The sequence below is a fragment of the Erinaceus europaeus genome, chromosome 2 (genome assembly GCF_950295315.1).
Source record: "Erinaceus europaeus chromosome 2, mEriEur2.1, whole genome shotgun sequence".
NCBI classification, from domain to species: domain Eukaryota; kingdom Metazoa; phylum Chordata; class Mammalia; order Eulipotyphla; family Erinaceidae; genus Erinaceus; species Erinaceus europaeus.
In genome coordinates, this window is record NC_080163.1 from 195,511,493 (window position 1) to 195,530,310 (window position 18,818).

At 51.0% G+C, this 18,818-nt stretch overlaps 2 protein-coding genes across 2 annotated transcripts; one reads left to right on the forward strand and one right to left on the reverse strand.

Annotated features, from left to right (window-relative positions):
• Positions 1-2,491: 2,491 nt before the first annotated feature.
• On the reverse strand, positions 2,492-13,232 carry QPCTL (glutaminyl-peptide cyclotransferase like). The gene is made up of 7 exons (XM_016192157.2): positions 12,971-13,232; positions 12,090-12,233; positions 10,372-10,653; positions 7,966-8,118; positions 7,770-7,869; positions 6,007-6,123; positions 2,492-3,707 (listed from the first exon to the last, which is right to left on the reverse strand). Exons 1-7 carry the CDS (start codon positions 13,166-13,168, stop codon positions 3,562-3,564), a joined length of 1,140 nt encoding a protein of 379 aa, XP_016047643.2. The 5' UTR covers positions 13,169-13,232; the 3' UTR covers positions 2,492-3,561.
• A 560-nt stretch (positions 13,233-13,792) lies between these two features.
• On the forward strand, positions 13,793-18,506 carry SNRPD2 (small nuclear ribonucleoprotein D2 polypeptide). The gene is made up of 3 exons (XM_007532200.3): positions 13,793-13,944; positions 16,409-16,588; positions 18,253-18,506. Coding segments are annotated over exons 1-3 (357 nt in total). The 5' UTR covers positions 13,793-13,942; the 3' UTR covers positions 18,428-18,506.
• Positions 18,507-18,818: the final 312 nt, after the last annotated feature.

Genomic DNA, 18,818 nt, shown 5'->3' on the forward strand with positions numbered 1-18,818 from the left:
CCCCAGAGACTTAGTTATAGCTCTATAGCCATTTGGGGAAGGTGGATATATATACCTCAGCACCCACTTATCCTCTTATACTAAATAGATAAAGTTTTCATTCCCTTTAGGAACTAAGTGAATATCTTTAAACTTTGCAAGAATCTGTGGTTTTATATATATATATATATATATATATATATATATATATATATATTTTTTTTTTTTTTTTGCTGGGAATACTGCATCAAGCTCAAAGACTATATTTTCTAGCCTCACTTGCAGCCCTTCTGTACAACGAAATTCTGATCAAAGGGATATACTAGAAGTATAGTGGAATACTTTTTTTGGGGGGTGGGGTTCCCTTCCTGCAAAATGGTGAAGGCTGGAGCTCTAGCAGCCATTTTGTTCCAAGAGGAGGCAGACCACAGCCAAAGAACAATAGACTAGTTAACTTGAAGGGGTAGTTGGGATCCAGTAACTTCAGGGCTGCTTCGACACTGGTTGCTCATGGGATAAAATCTCTCTTGCTCATACCCATTCATATATGTATATGTATGTATGTATGTGTATTTTGCTTCCAAGGTTATTGCTGGGACTTGGTGCCTGCACTATGAATCCACTGCTCCTGGAGGCCATTCCTCCGCCTTTTGTTGCCCTTGTTGTTTATCATTGTTTGTGTTATTATTGTCATTGCTGTCATTGTTGGATCGCACAGAGAGAAATTGAGAGAAGAGGGGAAGACAGAATGCCACGTGCGCTTAACTCACTACACCACTGCCCTGACTGCCGTCATTTTTTAATGAGGGAGAAAGAGAGAAAGGACAGAGCACTGCTCAGCTCTGATTTATGGTGGTGCTGGGGATTGAACCTTAGACCTTCTTGCCTCAGGCAGGAAAGTCTTCTCCAGAACTGTTATGCCGTCTCCTGAGCCTCACAGGCATTAATGCTTAGATTTTGGAATCAGAGTTGATTTGGTGGAACGTCAATTTCATATAAGTGGGAGGAGAGGCAACTGTTTAGGCTCTCCTGAAAATAGAAATTAAAAAAAAAAAAAATCTGAAAGCATCAAAATCCAAAAATATATATATAAATAAGGACATATGAGACCACAGAAAAATGTTATGTCATCATGGGAGCATTTTTCTCAGAGGACAGAGTCAACAGAGAAAGAAAGAAACCAGAGCATTCACGCTTTCCCCTGTGCTGTGGGAAGTGAACCTGGGTGGGTCATCCAGGTGAACTATATTACTGGCTCTGAAACCAACTTTTTTAGCCACTGCGCCACCTCCCGGACCATTGAAACCAACTTTTTTTTCTTCTTTCATTGCCCTTGTTGTTTATCGTTGTTGTTATTATATTGTTATTGTTAGTGCTGTTGTTGTTGGTTAGGACAGAGAGAAATAGAGAGAGGAGGGGAAGACAGAGGGGGAGAGAAAGACAGACACCTGCAGACCTGTTTCACCGCCTGTGAAGCGACTCCCCTGCAGGTGGGGAGCCTGGGACTCTAACGGGGATCCTTACACCGGTCCTTGCGCTTTGCGCCATGTGTGCTTAACCCGCTGCGTTACCGCCCAGCCCCCTGAAACTAAATATTTAAGGGAAAAATACACGGGGCTTATTTTCCACTTGTGACCTTGTCATCAGACCAGGCAGGCAAGAGCACAGACTGTGTATCATGGAAAGTCTCCTAGGTGCCTGGAGCACTGAACAGCAGACTCAGGTAAGGATGTCTGAGAAGCCTGCAGGGAAGAGGTTCTGCTTGCTGAAGGGACCACAGCGCCAGAGGAGGCAAAGAGCAGGCGCTGAGCATCTGTGGGCAGAGGCTGCACCTTGGCTCAGGTTCCTGTGTGCACCAGCTTACGTCCGGCAGAGCTGCACAGCAAAAAACAATAACAAAAACACGAGCCCTCTGGTGTAAATAACCATCTAGAAAAGCTCCACAAGGGCCAAGGAGCTAGTGCATAGGGCTTGCCTCTCAAGATCCCTGATCCTCAGAATCAAGCTGAGTTATACTCGAGTCAAAAAAAATGTTGAAATACTGAGGGTCGGAGGTGGCAAGCCTGGTAGAGTGCACACATTATAGTGTGTGAGGACCTGGGTTTAGGTCCCTGTCTTTCTAAGCAGTGAAGCAGTGCTACGGGTGTCTTTTTTTTTTTTTTTTTTTTTAAGATTTTTAAAATATTTATTCCCTTTTGTTGCCCCTGTCTTATTGTTGTAGTTATTATTGTTGTTATTATTGCTGTCAGTGTTATTGGATAGGACAGAAAGAAATGGAGAGAGGGGGAGAGAAAGACAGACACTTGGAGACCTGCTTCACCGCTTGTGAAGTGACTCCCCTGCAGGTGGGGAGCCGGAGGCTTGAACCGGGGTCCTTAAGCCGGTCCTTGCGCTTTGTGCCACGTGCACTTAACCCGCTGCACCACCGCCCAACTCCCAATTTCTCTGTTCTATCAAATAATACACACACACAAAGTAAAAGCTCTGTAGCTGGGTTAAATAGCAAACTGAACACAGATGAAGAAAGATTTATTGAACAACTAGGTTTTAAAAGTAGCACAGAGATAAACAAGAATCCAAGACAACATGAAAGGAGTTGTGAAGGGTGGTGTGTAAGGAAGCCTGAGATGTTTCATTTATGCTCTGGAATCAGTAGAGAAAATGGTACAGAGATAAAATTTGCAGACATGATTCTGAATCCCAGACTGTAAAAGACACCAGTGAGTCATAAAGAGGAATAAATAGATGAACAACATGTAGACAAGCTGCCATGAAGGTGTCCAGCTATGTGAGATTTGGCATCTGATGTCTCTCCAGCTGAGACTGATTTAGTCACATGAGCGTTCCCTTAGTGTGATCCCCATTCTGGCTAGCGCTGACCCCAGGACCCTACGCACAGTAAGGCCCGTGCTTTGCCCATTGGGCTATCTCCCTGCCCACTGTCACTTCTGAAAGTCCAGATAAGTGCAAGACTCATCCTGCACTTTTCATCTCTGCCCCCTTTTTTCAGACACGGTCTCTGTACTCGTCCTGCACGAGGTTCGGTGACAGTGGTGCTTTACTGCCCATCAGATCCGTGAGGATCTAGACTTCTGTTCCTCCTCTTTTATTTTTATTCATTTATTTTTATTCATTTAAAGCCCTGCTCAGCTCTGGCTTATGGTGGTGTCAGGGATAGAACCTGGGACTTCAGGGCCTTCCTGTTCCTTCTTGTAAGCTCATGTGTGGCTTCCACCTGGCACTCTGGGGTGGGAGTCAGGTTTGAGCTGAGGCAGCAGCCAGGCTGCCCCTCTGGAAAAGAAGCTGCCAGAGAAACCTGAGCCATGGAGACTCCATCCTGCTTAGATGGTGGTGTTTGTCGAGATGGTTTGCTGAGGAAAAAAAAAGACAAGAGCGCCTGGCTCCTGCAGGTCTTCACCCCAGTTGGGTCCCTCGGGGAAGGGACAGACAGATGCTCTCTCCACAGCTTGAGACAGGAAAGCAGAGCACCGGCAGGGCTGAAGACCTGATCGGGGATGAGCTGGATTCTGGAGCCGATGGTGTGTCTGCTGGGAACGTCCTCCTGGGAGGCAGCCGGGCAGGTCACAGCCCCAGGTATTCTGCCAGGAACACGGCCAGGATGCGGCTCAGGTTGTGCACCGTGGGGGGGTGGAGGTTGGCCTCACGGTCCTCGGGCGTGTGCCAGACGGAGGGGAAAGGTGTGGCGATGAGATGGAGCACCGGGACCCCTGGGTGGGGAAGGGAGAGGGCGCTTGGTGGGGGCCCAGACCCAGGCTGGGGTCACCTGCCTGGCCCCCTAGTGCTGAAGATCATGCTGGTGTGACACTTGAAGGGCTCTGTTCAGGGGTTTTAAGTGAGTGATGGCATGTGCACAGCCGTTGTCTTAAGCCACACAGAGAAATTCCAAACAGTGCAGGGGTCCAGGGAAGTGGCTCACTGGGACAGCACACGCTTTGTGTGTGTGAGGCCCTGGATTTGATCCCTGGCACCACAGAAAATGACCAGAGTGGTCGCATTCAGCGGAGCACACACATTACCAAGCTTAAGGACTGGGTTCAAACCACTGGTCCCCACATGCTGGGGGCAAATTTGAAGTACAGCAGGTGTCTCTCCTCCTCTCTTTCCTTCCCTCTCTCCTGCTCTCTCTCATCATCTATCAAAGAAAAAGAAGAGAAGGCCACCAGGAGCAGTGACATTATCTTAGGCACTGAGCCCCAGCAACCTGGAAAGTGACACAATGGCTAGATAGAGAGTTGTGCTCTCAAGCACGAAGCGCTAAATTTCCAGAGAGGGAGACAGAACACAGCACAAAGCTTCAGTGCAGTGGTGCCCAACATTGAATCTGCAGCCTCGAGGGTTGCAAGATGTTGCTCTAACAGGCTGGCCTAGCTCCCTGGCCCTTAAAGCCATTGGTTAAAATCTACTAATGGCTTTTTTTTTTTTTAACTCCAACTTATCTGGCCCTCCCAGCCCCACAATTAGGGGTCTACATGTATCTATATATATATATATGTATATATATAGATACATGTATCTATGTATACATCTATATATATCATCTTCCAGAAGCTATGTTGCAAAGCGCTGTTCCAGCATATGTAGTGCCAGGGGTTGAACCTGGGTCCTCAGCCAGGCATGGCTATCTGCTGAACCATCTCCCTGGCCACCTGACCAGTCCTAAAGCCTATGCTCTGACCCCCGCTTGCAGATGTCTTCAACTCTTGCTGTGTATCAGAATCATCTGGGAATGTTGTCAAACTGACACGGGGGGGATCAGTGGTAGCTCAGCCAGTAGAGCGCACACAATACCATTTGCAAGGACCCAGGTTCGACTCCCCAGTCCCCATCTGCAGGGGAAGCTTCATGAGCAGTGGGGCAGTGTTGCAGTTGTCTTTCTCTCCCTTCCTCTCTTTCTCTGTAACCCAAAAAAAGAAGGGATAAAAAAGGCCACCGGGAAAATGGTGGTGGAGTTGTATAGGCACTGAGCCCCAGCAATAACCCAATGGTGAAAAAACAACAGGAAGGAAGGAAAGTGGTAACACAGAGATCTGATTTTACTGTTCAGTCAGCAGGCAGTTTTTGGAGGTCTCGGGTGATTCTGTTAGGCTCCAAGGAGCTTGAAAGGCACAATGTGGCCTGGGAGGTGGCACAGTAGATAAAACGCTACTCAAGCATGAGTTTCCGAGTTCAGTTCTCAGTACGTGATGTTCTGGTTCTCTAATTAATGGATAAAAGGCGTGAGCGAGAAGAAACTGTGCTCCCATTGAGGCACGAACAATAAACTGCAGGGGCCGGGTGGTGGTGCACCTGGTTGAGCGCACATGTTACAATGCAGAAGGACCTGGGTTCGAGCCCCTGGTCCCTGTCTGCAGAGGGAAACTTGCAAGTGGTGAAGCAGTGCTACAGGTGTCTCTGTCTTTCTCCCTCCCCCCTTCCCTCTTGATTTCCAGCTGTCTCTACCCAATAAATAAGTAAAGATAATAATAAAAAGCAATAAATTGCAGGCAGGGGAGACAGCATCATAGTTATGCAAAAAATATTTTCATATCTGAGGTTCCAAAGTCCCAGGTTCAATCCCCCATACTTACATAAGCCAGAGCTGAGCAGTGCTCTGGTAAAATAATAGTAATAAGAAATAAGTAGACTGCTAGCACCAGGTGGTGACACACCTGGTAGGGCACCTGTTATCGTGTGCAAGGATTGGGGTTCAAGTCCCTGCAGGGAGAAAGCTTTGTGAGTAGGTGTCTCTGTCTCTCTCTGATCTCCCTCTCCCTCTTGATTTCTCTCTGTCTCTATCTAGTAAGACAGTTAAAAATAACTGAAAAAATAAACAGCTCATCTTTCTCGAATGCTTGCTCAGTGCTGGGTCTCTGTATAAATTCATGCACTCAGTCTTCTCAATAACTCTGAGATGATGGCTAATAACCAACCGCCAGCCTTCAGCTGTCAGAAGGGTCCGGTCCAGGTCTCATCTGTGACCCCCTCAACACCCTGCTACCCGGCCACCACCCCACCGCCAGCCGGCACCTCTGCGAAGGAAGGGGATGTGGTCATCTTCCACAGAGCCGATGGGCTCCCCGGGCTGGAAGTACATCACTTCCTGGGGGTGAGACTGCAGCAGCTTCAACTGGTGTAGGCGCTTCTCTGTGTGGTGAGGGGCCAGAAAATAAAGGTCAGCCCCTCAGGGGTCAGAGGTTCCCTGGATCACCCATACTACCGTAAGTCAGAGCTGAGCAGTACACTGGTTTTAAATACATATATATATAATTTTTTCCATTCTTCATAAGTGAGAAAGAGACCAAATCACTGCTCAGCTGTAGCGTATGCTGGTGCCGATGTTTAACCTGGAACCCATGGATCACGAATCAAAAGCCAGGGAGGTTGAACCTCTGTCACGGTCACCATTGTGCCCACTGTGCAGAACAGAAATTGAGGCTCAGAGGCATGAAGGCACTGGCTACATCCACCTGGCTGAGATGAAGGAAAGCCAGGATTTGAACCCAGGGCTGATTCCATAGCCCCTGCTACAATCACTGTACCTGACCTCAGCAAGATCCTTTTTTTTTTTCTTTCATTTATTTAATAGGAATTGTGGAGTTCATATTGTAGACATCAAGCCCAGGTCCACCTTTTCTTTTTTTAATTTAGGGCTGGGTGGTGGCAAGTAGAATATATACATTACAATGTGCAAGGACTGAGGTTCAACCCTCTGGTCCTCCCCTGTGCAAGGGCTGAAGTTCAAGCCTCTGGTCCCCACTGCAGGGGGGAAGATTCATGAGTAGTGAAACAAGTGTCTTTGTCTCTTTCACCTGATTTCTCTTGGTCTTGGCCTCTATCAAAAAAGGGGGAAAAATGGCCATCAGAAGTGGGAGAGTTGTATAGGCCCCAGTGATAGCCATGGTAGTGGATAGATATGGATATTAAATATGTATGTGTTGCATAGCATAATGGTTATGCAAAGAGACTCTCATGTCTGAGGCTCCAAAGTCCCAGGTTTAACCCCCCGCACCACTGTAAATCAGAGCTGAGCAGTGCACCGGTTAAAAAAAAAATTGGGAGTCAGGTGGTGGCGCAGCGGGTTAAGCACACATGGCGCGAAGTGCAAGGACCAGCATAAAGATCCCTGTTCAAGCCCCTGGCTCCCCACCTGCAGAAGAGTCGCTTCACAGGCGGTGAAGCAGGTCTGCAGGTGTCTGTCTTTCTCTCCCCCTCTGTCTTCCCCTCCTCTCTCCATTTCTCTCTGTCCTATCCAACAACAACGACATCAATAATAACTACAACAATAAAAAACAAGGGCAACAAAAGGGAATAAATATTTATTAAAAAATTATATATATATATATATATATATATATATATGATTTTTTTTTCTCTTCGACTTCATGAGTGAGAAAGAAACCAAATCACTGCTCAGCTGTAGTACGTGCTGGTGTCCATATTTAAGCCGGAACCCGTGGAACCTCGGGCATGCAAGTCTGGTGCACTACTGCCATGCGATTCCTCTCAGCCTCCCTCAGTGAGGTTCTGTTTTGTTGAACCAATGCATTGCTCAGCCCTGGCTTAGGATGGTGGGGCCAGGGAGTGACCCTGACACCTCAGAGGCTCAGGCATGAAGATGATTGATAGAACCACTGTGCTATCTCCCCAGCCCTTCAAGCAAAATCTTTTTGTTTCTGCCTCATTTCTTTCTAGGGAGACGAGGGAGGGAGAGAGAGAGAGAGAGAAGGGGTGACCCCTTGACAAGCAGGTAGATGTCGCCGCCCCCCCCCCCCCCATCCCTCCAGACTCACCAATGCTGCGCAGTCGATGGAACCAGCGGGCCGTGCGAGGGAAGTGGCTGTAGAAGGTGGGGTTGGGGGCGCCCAGAAGGTCAAGTAGCAGAAAGAGCTCCTGGGAAAAGAGGGCAGGTGGGGTGCTGCTGATCTGGTTTCCCTCCCTCCTTCCATCCGTCAGTCTTTCTACCCCTCGCCAGGGCCCTGGGCTTACAATAGCCTGGATCCTGGTCGGGCCGGGACTGTGAGGTGCAGACGCCATGAGCTGGGCCAGGTGGCGGGAGCCATACAGGGAATCCTTGGGTCCCCACTCCTTCAGTGCCTCTTCACCATCCAGGAAGAGTAGCTGCAGGGTCACGGGGGCGGCCTGAGGGAGTCCAGGGGTCAGGGCCAGGACTCCACACCAGCCCACCCATGTTCACCCAGTGCAAGAGGAGAAACTAGGTCTCCTGCTCAGATGGCACAGGGAGAGGCTGTGAGCCAGACTGCCTGCCCGTCTGTCTGCCTGCCCCAAAGCCGAGCAGTCACAGACAGCAACTGGCTTCGCAAAGCTTTGGTTTTCACATCTAGAAATGGGGTTGGGGTGTCCAGGGAGACAGCAACAGAGAAAGTGAAAAAAGATTCCTGTTTGAGGCTCTGAGATCCTAAGTTCAATCCCTGGCACCACTGTCCCACCTGCAGTAAAGAAAGGACGAGCACTGATGACTATTGTCACTCCTCAAGCTCGTTTAGAAAAGTGATGCAGAAGTGAACAATCACACAGGGAACCGCAGCTCAGATAAATGCTCCTAAGAACTACAGCCTCTGCTTGAGCAAAGGGAGGGGTGGAGGACCCAACCTTGGGGAGCAGAGGCGGCCAGAGTGTGTGTGTGTGTGTGGGGGGCGGGCCTTTGAGACAGGACACTGGAGTCTGAACCAAAAAAGGGCTGGGGCCGAGGGTGGGCAGGGGCACTGTAGGAACCTAGTTTTCATTCATTCAGTCCACACTTTTCTTTTTCTTTGTTTTGTTTTGTATTAGAGAGGAGAGGCAGAGAGTGAAAGAGACCATAGCATTGAAGCTTCCTTCAGTGTGGTGGGGGCGGGCTTGAACCTGGGTTGAGCCGGTGGCAAACCAGTGAACTACCCAAGTAAACTTTCCACTGTTTTGTTTGTCTGCTTCTCAGAGCACTGCTCAGCTCTGGCTTCTGGTGATTCTGGGGATTGAACCTGGGACCTTGGAGCCTCAGACATGAGAATCTTTTGCAGAACCACTATGCTAGCTCCCTGGCTTAGCCTCCCTCTTTATGCCAGGCCCAGAGAACAAATACAGCAGGGAATGAAAGCAGCCAAGGACTGCCTGGAACAGGCTCACTCTAGCTGGGGAACCAGCACGACAAACCAGTCAACACAAAACACTTTAAAGCTTAGGAAGGTGACGTGAGCTATTTTAGGGTGGCTGGGAAGACCCACTTGAGGATATGACAGTGGGATGGCCCTGAATGAATGGCCAAGAGGCAGACCAAGTAGGTCGTTGGGGGTGGGGAGGCATTTTTTAGACAGAGCAAGCAGCAAGTGCAAGTTCCCTGAGGTGGTGTGAACTTTGTGGATTTGAGGAACCCAGAGATGGTGGGGGCAGAGTGAGCAAGTGAGGGACAATAGGTGTAGGGGGATTGAGATAAGAAAGGAAACAATAGGCTGGAGAGAAAGCAAAATGTTCTACAAAAGACTTTCATGCCTAAGGCTCTGAGGTCCTGGGTTCCTTCCCCAACACCACCATAAACCAGAACTGTGTAGTGCTCTGGTCTTTCTCTTGGTGGCAATCTCTCAATAAAATTAGGGGCTGGGTGGTAGCGCACCTGGTTGAGCCCACATATTATGATGCACAATGACCCAGGTTCAAGTCCCCTGGTCCCCACCTGCAGGGGGAGAGCTTTGTGAGTGGTAAAGCAGTGCTGTGGTGTCTCTCTGTCTCTTCCTCTCTATCTCTTCCTCCCCTCTTGATTCCTGACTGTCTCTATCCAATAAATAAAGATAAATTTTGAATTAAAAATAAAATAAGGGAGTCGGGCAGTAGTGCAGCAGGTTAAGCGCACGTGGCAAAGCTCGAGGACCAGTGTAAGGATCCTGGTTCCAACCCCCGGCTCCCCACCTGCAGGGGAGTCGCTTCACAGGCGGTGAAGCAGGTCTGCAAGTGTCTGTCTTCCTTTCCCCCTCTCTGTCTCCCCCTCCTCTCTCTATTTCTCTCTGTCCTATCCAACAATAACAACAGCAATAACCACAACAATAATAATTACAGCAATAAAACAACAAGGGCAACAAAAGGGAAAAAAAATAAAATGAGAGAGAGGGGAGGGAGAGAAAGGAAAAAGAAGGAAGGGAGGGAGGTTGGATACAGCAAGCCACACCTCACAGCCACTAAAGGGACTCTGGCTTATGCCTGAAGGAGATGGGAGCCATGGGAGGATTTAGAGTAGTGACGGACAGGACCTGACATTCAGAAGGGGCAAGATCTCTGCTGTTCTCTGTATGGAGTAACGACAAGATAAGACCTGGCAAGGAAGGATGGTGGCTTACACCAGGGGCAAGAAGGCCCCTGCACCCCCCAGGCACCCGTTTCCTTCCCCCAATCTGTTTTCCTTACCTGCTCCTTGGCTCGACTCAGTTCCAGGTCAAGGGCCTGGGCCAACTCCAGCAGCAGGGCGCAGGGTACAGCAGAATCTGTGGCCCCCACAAAGGGCGTCAACTCAGAGGGGAAGAGCTTGGAGTCGTAATGGCAGGCCAGGGTGAGATGCCGGGCAGCCCCAGGGTCCAGCGTAGCCACCACATTGCCAAAGTCCAGGGGCCCTAGGGGTGTCGAGGCTGTGAAGGGGTCCAGCTCCACATGCCAGCCTGCCGTCAAGGTCCGAAGTGTGGCCTCCAGGAACTGGTGGCAAGAGAGAAGTGCGAGGGTGGGGGGGCTGGGGGGGGGGGGGGAGGAAGTTGGGAGAAGGGCTGTCTCGGGTTGGCCCACAGGTCCCACTTTGGTTTCAGCCACCTCATCAACACACTTCTGGGGAGCAACACCTGAGTGTCTGGAGTGACCCTGCCTCTGGCCACCAACAAGACTAATCCCAGGGAGTTGGGTGGTAGCGCAGTGGACTAAGTGCATGTGGCGCAAAGCATAAGAATCCTGGTTCAAGCCCCCGGCTCTCCACCTGCAGGGGAGTCGCTTCACAAGCAGTGAAGCAGGTCTGCAGGTGTCTATCTTTCACTCCCCCTCTCTGTCTTCCCCTCCTCTCTCCATTTCTCTCTGTCCTATCCAGCAAAAACAACATCAACAACAACAACAATAATAACTACAACAACAATAAAAAAAAAAGGGCAACAAAAGGGAAAATTAAAAAAAAAAAAAAGAAAGAAAGAAAGACTAATCCCAGCAAGGCTGGGAGGTGGTGCACCTGGTTGAGTGCACGTTATATGCAGAAGGACCTAGGTTCAAGCTGTCAGTCCTTACCTGCAGAGGGAAAGCTTCAGGAGTGGTGAAGGAGTGCTGCAAGTGTCTCTCTCTACCTTCCCCTTCCCTCTCAATTTCTCTTGTCTCTATCCAAAATAAATAATGTAGAAAAAATATAAATAAAAAAGTAAGACCAATCCCCGTTCACTCTTCAAGAATACTGAGTTCTGAGCTCTGTTTGTTCTTGGAACTCTATAGGAATGGCGTGATTTTGCAGATGAGGAAACTGAGACCCAGAGAGAAGAAACAAGTCAAAAAGGAGCTAGGTGGTGACGCACCTGGTAAAGCACATGTGTCATAACACCTAGCCCCACCCAGATGATGAAGATCACACTCTGTGTATTGGATAAAGACAGAGAAATCAAGGGGAGAGGAGCATATAGAGGGGGAGGGGGAGAGAGAGATACCTGCAGTACTTCTCTCACTCTCTCTACCTCTTCCCCCCTTCAGGTGAGGATTTTGAGCTTAAACCTGGGTTCTTGTGCAACTGTTAATGTGTGTGCTTAACCCCAGGATCAAATTTTTTTCTTAGAGCTATGTAGCTTGTGCCTAGCACATAGTAAATAGTACTTTAAAAAAAAAAGTTTATTTATAAATGAAGGTAAGAGAGAACACCAGAGTGTCATTTTGGCACATGTGATTCTAGAGCAACTCAGGATCTCATGCTGGGAAATCCAATGCTTTATCCACTGTGCCACCTCCTGGGTTGCTAGGAGCAGTACATCTCGGTGAGACTGTTGCCAACTAGTCCCCCTTCCCCCCCACCCAGTGGCCCAGCTCTGCCCCTTTACTGCTTTGCCATGGTGGCAGGTTGTTCACCTCCCGTTCCCAGGCGGGTGGGGGTGGGGGGGCAGAGAGCCCTTTACCTTCCTGACTTGGAGATTTCCCGGGCTGCCAGGGGTCCGCACAATCAACAGGGGGCGTAAGTAAGTGTTCCAGAGGCGCTGTGGGTCCAGCTGGCTCACCACCCTCCGCAGGGAGGCTTCGGGGAGGCTTCCGATCTGAGGGGCCTGGGGGAGATGGGGAAGAGGATTTCAGAAGTGAGAGTAAACTGCTTCCCCCACCTTTCTCTGGGTTGCATCGCCCCTAAGAAGCCACAGTTCCTCTCTTCGTAGTGGCGGCCTACTGATTGTCAGAGCTTTCCAGGACAAATCTGGAGGTGCAGGGGTTCCAACTTGGGACCACTGGCATGCCAGGCTGTGCGCTAACTCTGAGCTGTCTCCCTGGCCCTTCCAAGATAAATTCTTGAGTCAGGAAAGCTCCCATCCCAGCTCACTCCAATCCTGGTGAAGGAATCGCAGGAGAGAGATGCAGGGAGGGACTTGCTGAGGAGATAGCACTAAGGTTATACAAAGACCCTATAAGACCCTATCAAAGATCCCAGGTTCAATCCCCACCACCATCATATGCCAGAAAGAGACAGAGAGGCAAAGACTCTCCTGCCTGATGCCTGCAAAATCCCAGGTTCAGCCCCCCACCCCCCGCACCACCATGAACCAGTGCTCTGGTAAAAAACAAAACAAACGAACAAACAAAAAGTAGATCCTTTAAGATCAGAACCTAGATCTTTCTATCACCCAAACTCCTTTTCTTAAGGGGCCCCAAGCCTCGTTCCCTGGGCCAGAAGCATCTGCTCCAACGACAGAGACCGGGAGCACCTGCGGCTGTCGTGTCTAGGGTCCCACCGCAAAGTCCCCTGCGCCCCAAGGGAAACAGGCGGGTCGCGGGGGGCCCCCACGGTCCTCACCCGCGGCGGCAGGTCCTCGGCCCCGCGGCGCCAGGCGCCCCAGAGGATGTAGAGCGCCACGGCCACTGCCAGCGTCAGCAGAAGCTGCGGCAACAGGTGCATCCGTGGGAGCAGGAGGCGCTTGCGGGGCGAGGGGGGCTCCAGGAGGCCGGGCCCCCCAAGCCGCAACCGGGGCCGCCCGCGGCCCCCGGAACGCATGGCAACTTCACCCCGAAACCCGGCAGGGAGAGTTCAGGCCCAGGCAAGCCCCACCCCGGGGAGCCAACTGACCAATGAGCAACCAGAGCGGCTGCACCGAGTCCACCTCCTGCGGGCCTCCCAGCCAATAGGAGCTCGAGGCCGGGCTTGGAGGTGGGGCCAGTGGGTGTGCTATTTCCCCCCCCCCCCCCCCCCCCCAGGGTTGCACTACTTGTCATGGGAGCCGCCAAGGCGCAGAACCTGCCCCCTCGGGGAAAACGGAGTGTTTGCTCGAGGGGGACATTCCCGGGCGCTGATGCATGCGCCTGCGGTGTAGACAAAGGGCCAGCCGAGGGAATGGCCTAGACCTATAGACACGTAGAAGAAGGGGCGAGCCCACCCCGGAAGTCAGGGGTGGATTGGTCCGGCGCGGCCATCAGGTGTTTGGGGATGGGGTGTCTCTTTTCCTCCCCCATCCTGTGCGGTTCGACAATGAAACCTAACCCGCTCTCCTCTCCCTCCATGGCAGCGAGCGCCTGCCCCAGAGGGTTCCGCAGCGCAAAGAACCAGCCCACGTCAGGCCTAGAGCCATCCCACCCCTGTTCCGCCCAACCAGACAGGCGGGCGTCGCTATGGCAACAGGCCACGCCACCATCCTCACGTTGAGTGTACGCAGGCGTCAACGGAAATGGCCCGCCGGAAGCGGAAGTCCCGCCTCGCGCGCGCGCATTCTCACTCCCGGGGCGGCACAAGGCGGAGAGAGCTGGCTGAGCTGAGAGCGCCGCGGCCGCCACCATGTGAGTCCGCACCGGGAACGGGAGGAAGTGGCTCTGAGGGCGTCAGGGTGGCCGTTTGCGGTGGAAACGGGATGAGCAGAGTCCCGGAAGCAGAGGAAGAGGCCTGGGAGGGGGCGGTGAACTGGCCTACGGGCTTGGGGACCAGAGCAGTAACGGGCCGGACCGCGCCGCCCCGTGATCCGTCGTCTTGTTGAGACGCATCTCCACTTAACGATCTCGCTGTTGGTTTTAAAGATTTCACTGACGGGGAGGGGGAGAAGCAGAGCATCACTCGGGCACATGCCATGCCCGAGGGGGACTGAACTCGGGACTTGAAGCTTGACCGCCCAGCGCCTTTAAAGGTTGAGTGGTGACCGGGCGGGGCGGTGGCGCACCGGGCAGAGGTCACGTGTCACCGCGCACAACGACCCGGGTTCCCGAACCTGCGTTGGGTGGGGGGGGGGGGGGAAGCTTCATAGGCAGGGAAGCGGGGCTGCAGGCTCCTCTCTGTCTCCGCCTTTCATCTCGATGATATCTGGTTGTCTCTACGAAATAGACATAACAATAATAATAAGCGATTTATCGATGAACACGAGGGAGGGAGGGAGAGAGCCAGAGTATCACTTGGCTTGTGCGGTTCTCGGGCTTCAGCTCCGGCCTCTCCATTGCTGACACTTTGAATCGAGGAGACCGAAGGACCGGGGTCGCCGGCATGGCGAAAGCCACACGGAGATAAATGGTTCTTGAAGGGGAAGCGATTTGATGCTTGAAGCCCCGGGAGAGGGGACTGCGGACTTGGGGAAAGAAAGAACGATAGCCAAGTGCAATTAATTAATTAGATTCAATCCAGCCTGATTTGTCATCAGAATGATTAAACTAGGTCATTCATTCATTCATTCACTCCCCAAACATACATATTATATATGGGAAGGGGGCCTTTTTATGGGGCTTTGCGTTAGATAAACAGGATACATCAGTGACTGTCCTCCGGGTGGGGGCCATGGGCTTGAACCTGGGGCCTTGCTCTACTACAGTCCTGCCCTGTGATTTTGTTTGTTTGTTTTTTGCCTTTTTTTTTTTTTTTTACACACTGAGATGGGAGCCAGGAGGTTTTGAAGAGATGGTGTGACATGGTTCTTGGTAGAGTATCTGAGTAGGGGGGAGAGGTGAGGGCAGTTGATTGGCTGGGAGACTGGATATAAGAGCCAGCAACTGGGGAAATACTCAGCCAGGACTCACTGCATGCCTGAGACTCCTCCAAAATAGGACCCTCTGGGGCAGCTGATGTGTTTCGGAGCAGCAGGCAGGGCGGTAATGATGATGGTGATCAGTAAGTAGCCTCTGTCTGAGGTGACCAGAGTCATGAAGAGAGAGAGTGGGGCCGATAGCAAATAAAGGGGAGAGAGTTTTTGAGAGGCAGTAACTTAATAACTAGCACCGGAGGACACTGTTGACGTGGCAACACTGGAGCAAAAACCCAAGAGAGTAAAACTTGGCTGCTGGGGAGCAGACCAGGCAGGTGACTGCAGGTGCCCCCAATGAAGGCTCTGTGTCTTCTCAACCACCATGGAGACAGGTGTGGCTGGAGCACACAGGAGGAGACAGGTGCGGAGTGCTGTGAACATGTGAAGTGGTTTTGTTTCCACTAGAGCATCATCCAGCTCTGGCTATTGGTGGTGCTGGGATCGAACTTGTTCTGTGTGCTGTTGCGCCATCTCCCAGCCCTAAGTTTTTCTTTGGTGAGGGATGAGAGCACTGCTTCTCTGCTTGTGAAGCTTCCCCCTTACAGGTGGGGCCCATGGGCTTGAACCTGGGGCCTTGCTCTACTAGGTGCACTACAGTCCTGCCCTGTGATTTTGTTTGTTTGGTTTTTGTCTTTTTTTTTTTTTTTTTTTTTTTTTTTTTTTTTATACTGAGATGGGAGCCAGGAGGTTTTGATGGTGTGACATGGTTCTTGGTAGAGGATCTGAGTAGGGGGAGAGGTGAGGGCTGTTGATTTGCTGGGAGATTGAATATAAGAGCCAGCAACTGGGGAAATACTTCAGTGGTGGTGAAGCAGGGCTGCAGATGTCTGTCTCTTTTTTTCCCCTCTCAATTTCTCTGTATCCAATAAGTAAGTAAATGAAATCCTTGTTCCAGTAGATTTATTAATTAATGACAGAAGGAAAGAGAACCCAGGCATCACTCTGGCACATGGTTTCTGGGACTCGGGACCTCGTGCTTGACAGTCTTCTAGCCATTGTGTCGGCTCCTGGGTCACAACATCAGACTTCTTGCCTAAAGAACTGGAATAATGAAGTTGTCTTGCTGGAGAGGAGGAAGACTGGCTATTGAGGCTGGGAGAGCTGAACTCACCGTAGGGATGCTAGGTCAGAATTGATGGTTACGCTTCTGTATGGTGATGGCAAGTGAAGGCAGAGCAGGAGGCGGGGGAGGTTGAGTGCTCAGCTCCCCTCACCCCTGAAATCCACACTTGCCCGCTCAGGAGCCTCCTCAACAAGCCCAAGAGCGAAATGACCCCAGAGGAGCTGCAGAAGCGGGAGGAGGAAGAATTCAACACGGGCCCGCTCTCAGTGCTCACGCAGTCGGTCAAGAACAACACGCAGGTGCTCATCAACTGCCGGAACAACAAGAAGCTGCTGGGCCGCGTGAAGGCCTTTGATAGGTGAGTGGGCGCCAGCCCAGGCTGCAGACCTGGTTCTCTCATGCTCTCCTGCCAGCTAAAAAAGAAAAACCTCCACGGGGACCGGGCAGTGGTGCACCTGCTTAAGCACACAAATCACCATGTGCAAGGAGCCAGGTTCTAGCCCCCGATCTCCACCTGCAGGGAGGACACTTCACAAAGCAATGAATCAGGTCTGTAGGTGTCTCTCTTTCTCTCCCTCTCTCTCCCGCCCCTCTCAGTTTATCCCTGCCCTGTCAAATAAAATAGAAAAAGTGGTCATGAGAGCAGTGGATTCATAGTGCCAGCACCCAACCCCAATGATAACCTTGGTGGCAATTTAAAAAAAAAAAAAAAAAAGTGGTCGGGGAGGTGGTGCAGTGGATAAAGCGTTGGACTCTCGAGCGTGAAGTCCTGAGTTCAGTCCCCGGTAGCACATGTACCAGAGTGATGGCTGGTTCTTTCTCCTATCTTTCTCATTAATAAATAAATAAATAAAATCTTTTTTAAAACAAAAATTTCCAGAAGTAATCCTCCAGCTGTGAGGTGCAGGGGTTATGGCCAGGTCCTCAGAGGCCAGGCCTCCTGGGTTCACAGCTCTGCCCTGCCTTCCAGCAGCCCTGTGGCCTTTACACCACTGACTAGAGATTATCTCAGAGCTAGGTGGCGGTGGGCCTGGTTGAGCACACAGGTTATGCACAAGGAGCCAAGTTCAAGCCCCCAGTGCCCACCTGCATAGGGGAAGAAGCTTCACAAGTGGTGAAGCAGGGGTGCAGGTGTCTCCCTCTGCTCAATTTTTCTCTGTATACCCAATAAATATATATATATATATTTTAAAAAGCAATTATATGTTGAGTAGAAGTAATTGTGGTGGTCTGGGAGGTAGTGCAGCAACCAGGCTTTGGACTCTCAAGCATAAGGTCCTGAGTTTGATCCCCGGCAGTACATGTGCCAGAGTGATGTCTGGTTCTTTCTCTCTCCTCCTATCATAAATAAAATCTTTAAAAAGAAGAAGAAGTAATTGTGGCCAGTGCAAAGATTTGACTATTTCCAGCCAGAACACTGTTCAGATATGGCTTATAAAACTCAGGACCCTCTAGACCTAAATATGAAAGTCTTATTGTATAAATTTGTTTTGGGGTCCTGAAGATGGCCCACCCATAGAAGACAGGCTTTACCATGTTCCAGGACCCAGTTTAAGCCCGGAACCACATGGAACAACACACAACGGGCAAGCTTCACAAGCTGCGGTGTATTCCAGGTCAAGACTCAGAGAAACAGATGTTTTGTTTTAACCAGGACACTGCTCAACCTTAGCTTATATTAGTGTTGGGGATTCGAACCTGAGACAGAAGAGCCACAGACAGGAATGTCTTTTGCAGAACCATTATGCTGTCTCCCCTTGACCTTGCATTCCAAGTACTTTACAGAAACGCTCCTTTGACTCATTCAGTCTTGTGGGGCAGGTGGCATATGAGTTCCTCCATTTCAGAGAGGAGGAAACTAAGGGCCATGAGTTCCTAGTGTCTGGGGTGGGGTGGATGTGGAGGACACGGGTCCTGCCTGGGGCCTGTGCCTTCCCCCAGCCCCCCTACCGCCGGGCGATACTGATGGGGGTGGGGGTTGCTCAGAAGGCTCCCGTCCAACTCCCAATGCCTCCCCGCCAGGCACTGCAACATGGTGCTGGAGAACGTGAAGGAGATGTGGACCGAGGTCCCCAAGAGCGGCAAGGGCAAGAAGAAGTCCAAGCCCGTGAACAAGGACCGCTACATCTCCAAGATGTTCCTGCGCGGGGACTCGGTCATCGTGGTCCTGCGGAACCCGCTCATCGCCGGCAAGTAGCGGCCTCCTGCTCAACTCCCACCCCACCATGTGGAGACCTGCCATCACTCATGAGAAGAATAAAGCCTCGTGTTTTTTATTTCTAGTGGTGTCTGTCTGTCCCTATTCCTGTGAGTGGGCAGAGGCCAGCCTGCACCAGGGCCCCCACAGGCAGTTGAAGAACCCACACCTCTGTTCCTTGCAGGCCTCACTGTACCCACTTCTGAGGGAACAGGTTGGAAGGTTGGATGGAGGGATTTCCTTTCATTTTCTTTTTTCTTTTTTGGTTGTTGCTAGGATCTCAGCACTCCGGGACAACTCAGTCCTTTTTCAGAGAGGAGAGAGAGTACATCATCAAGGCAGACGCCTCCCCTGGTGCATAACACCCCTGTGTGGGGTGCCTGGGGCTGGA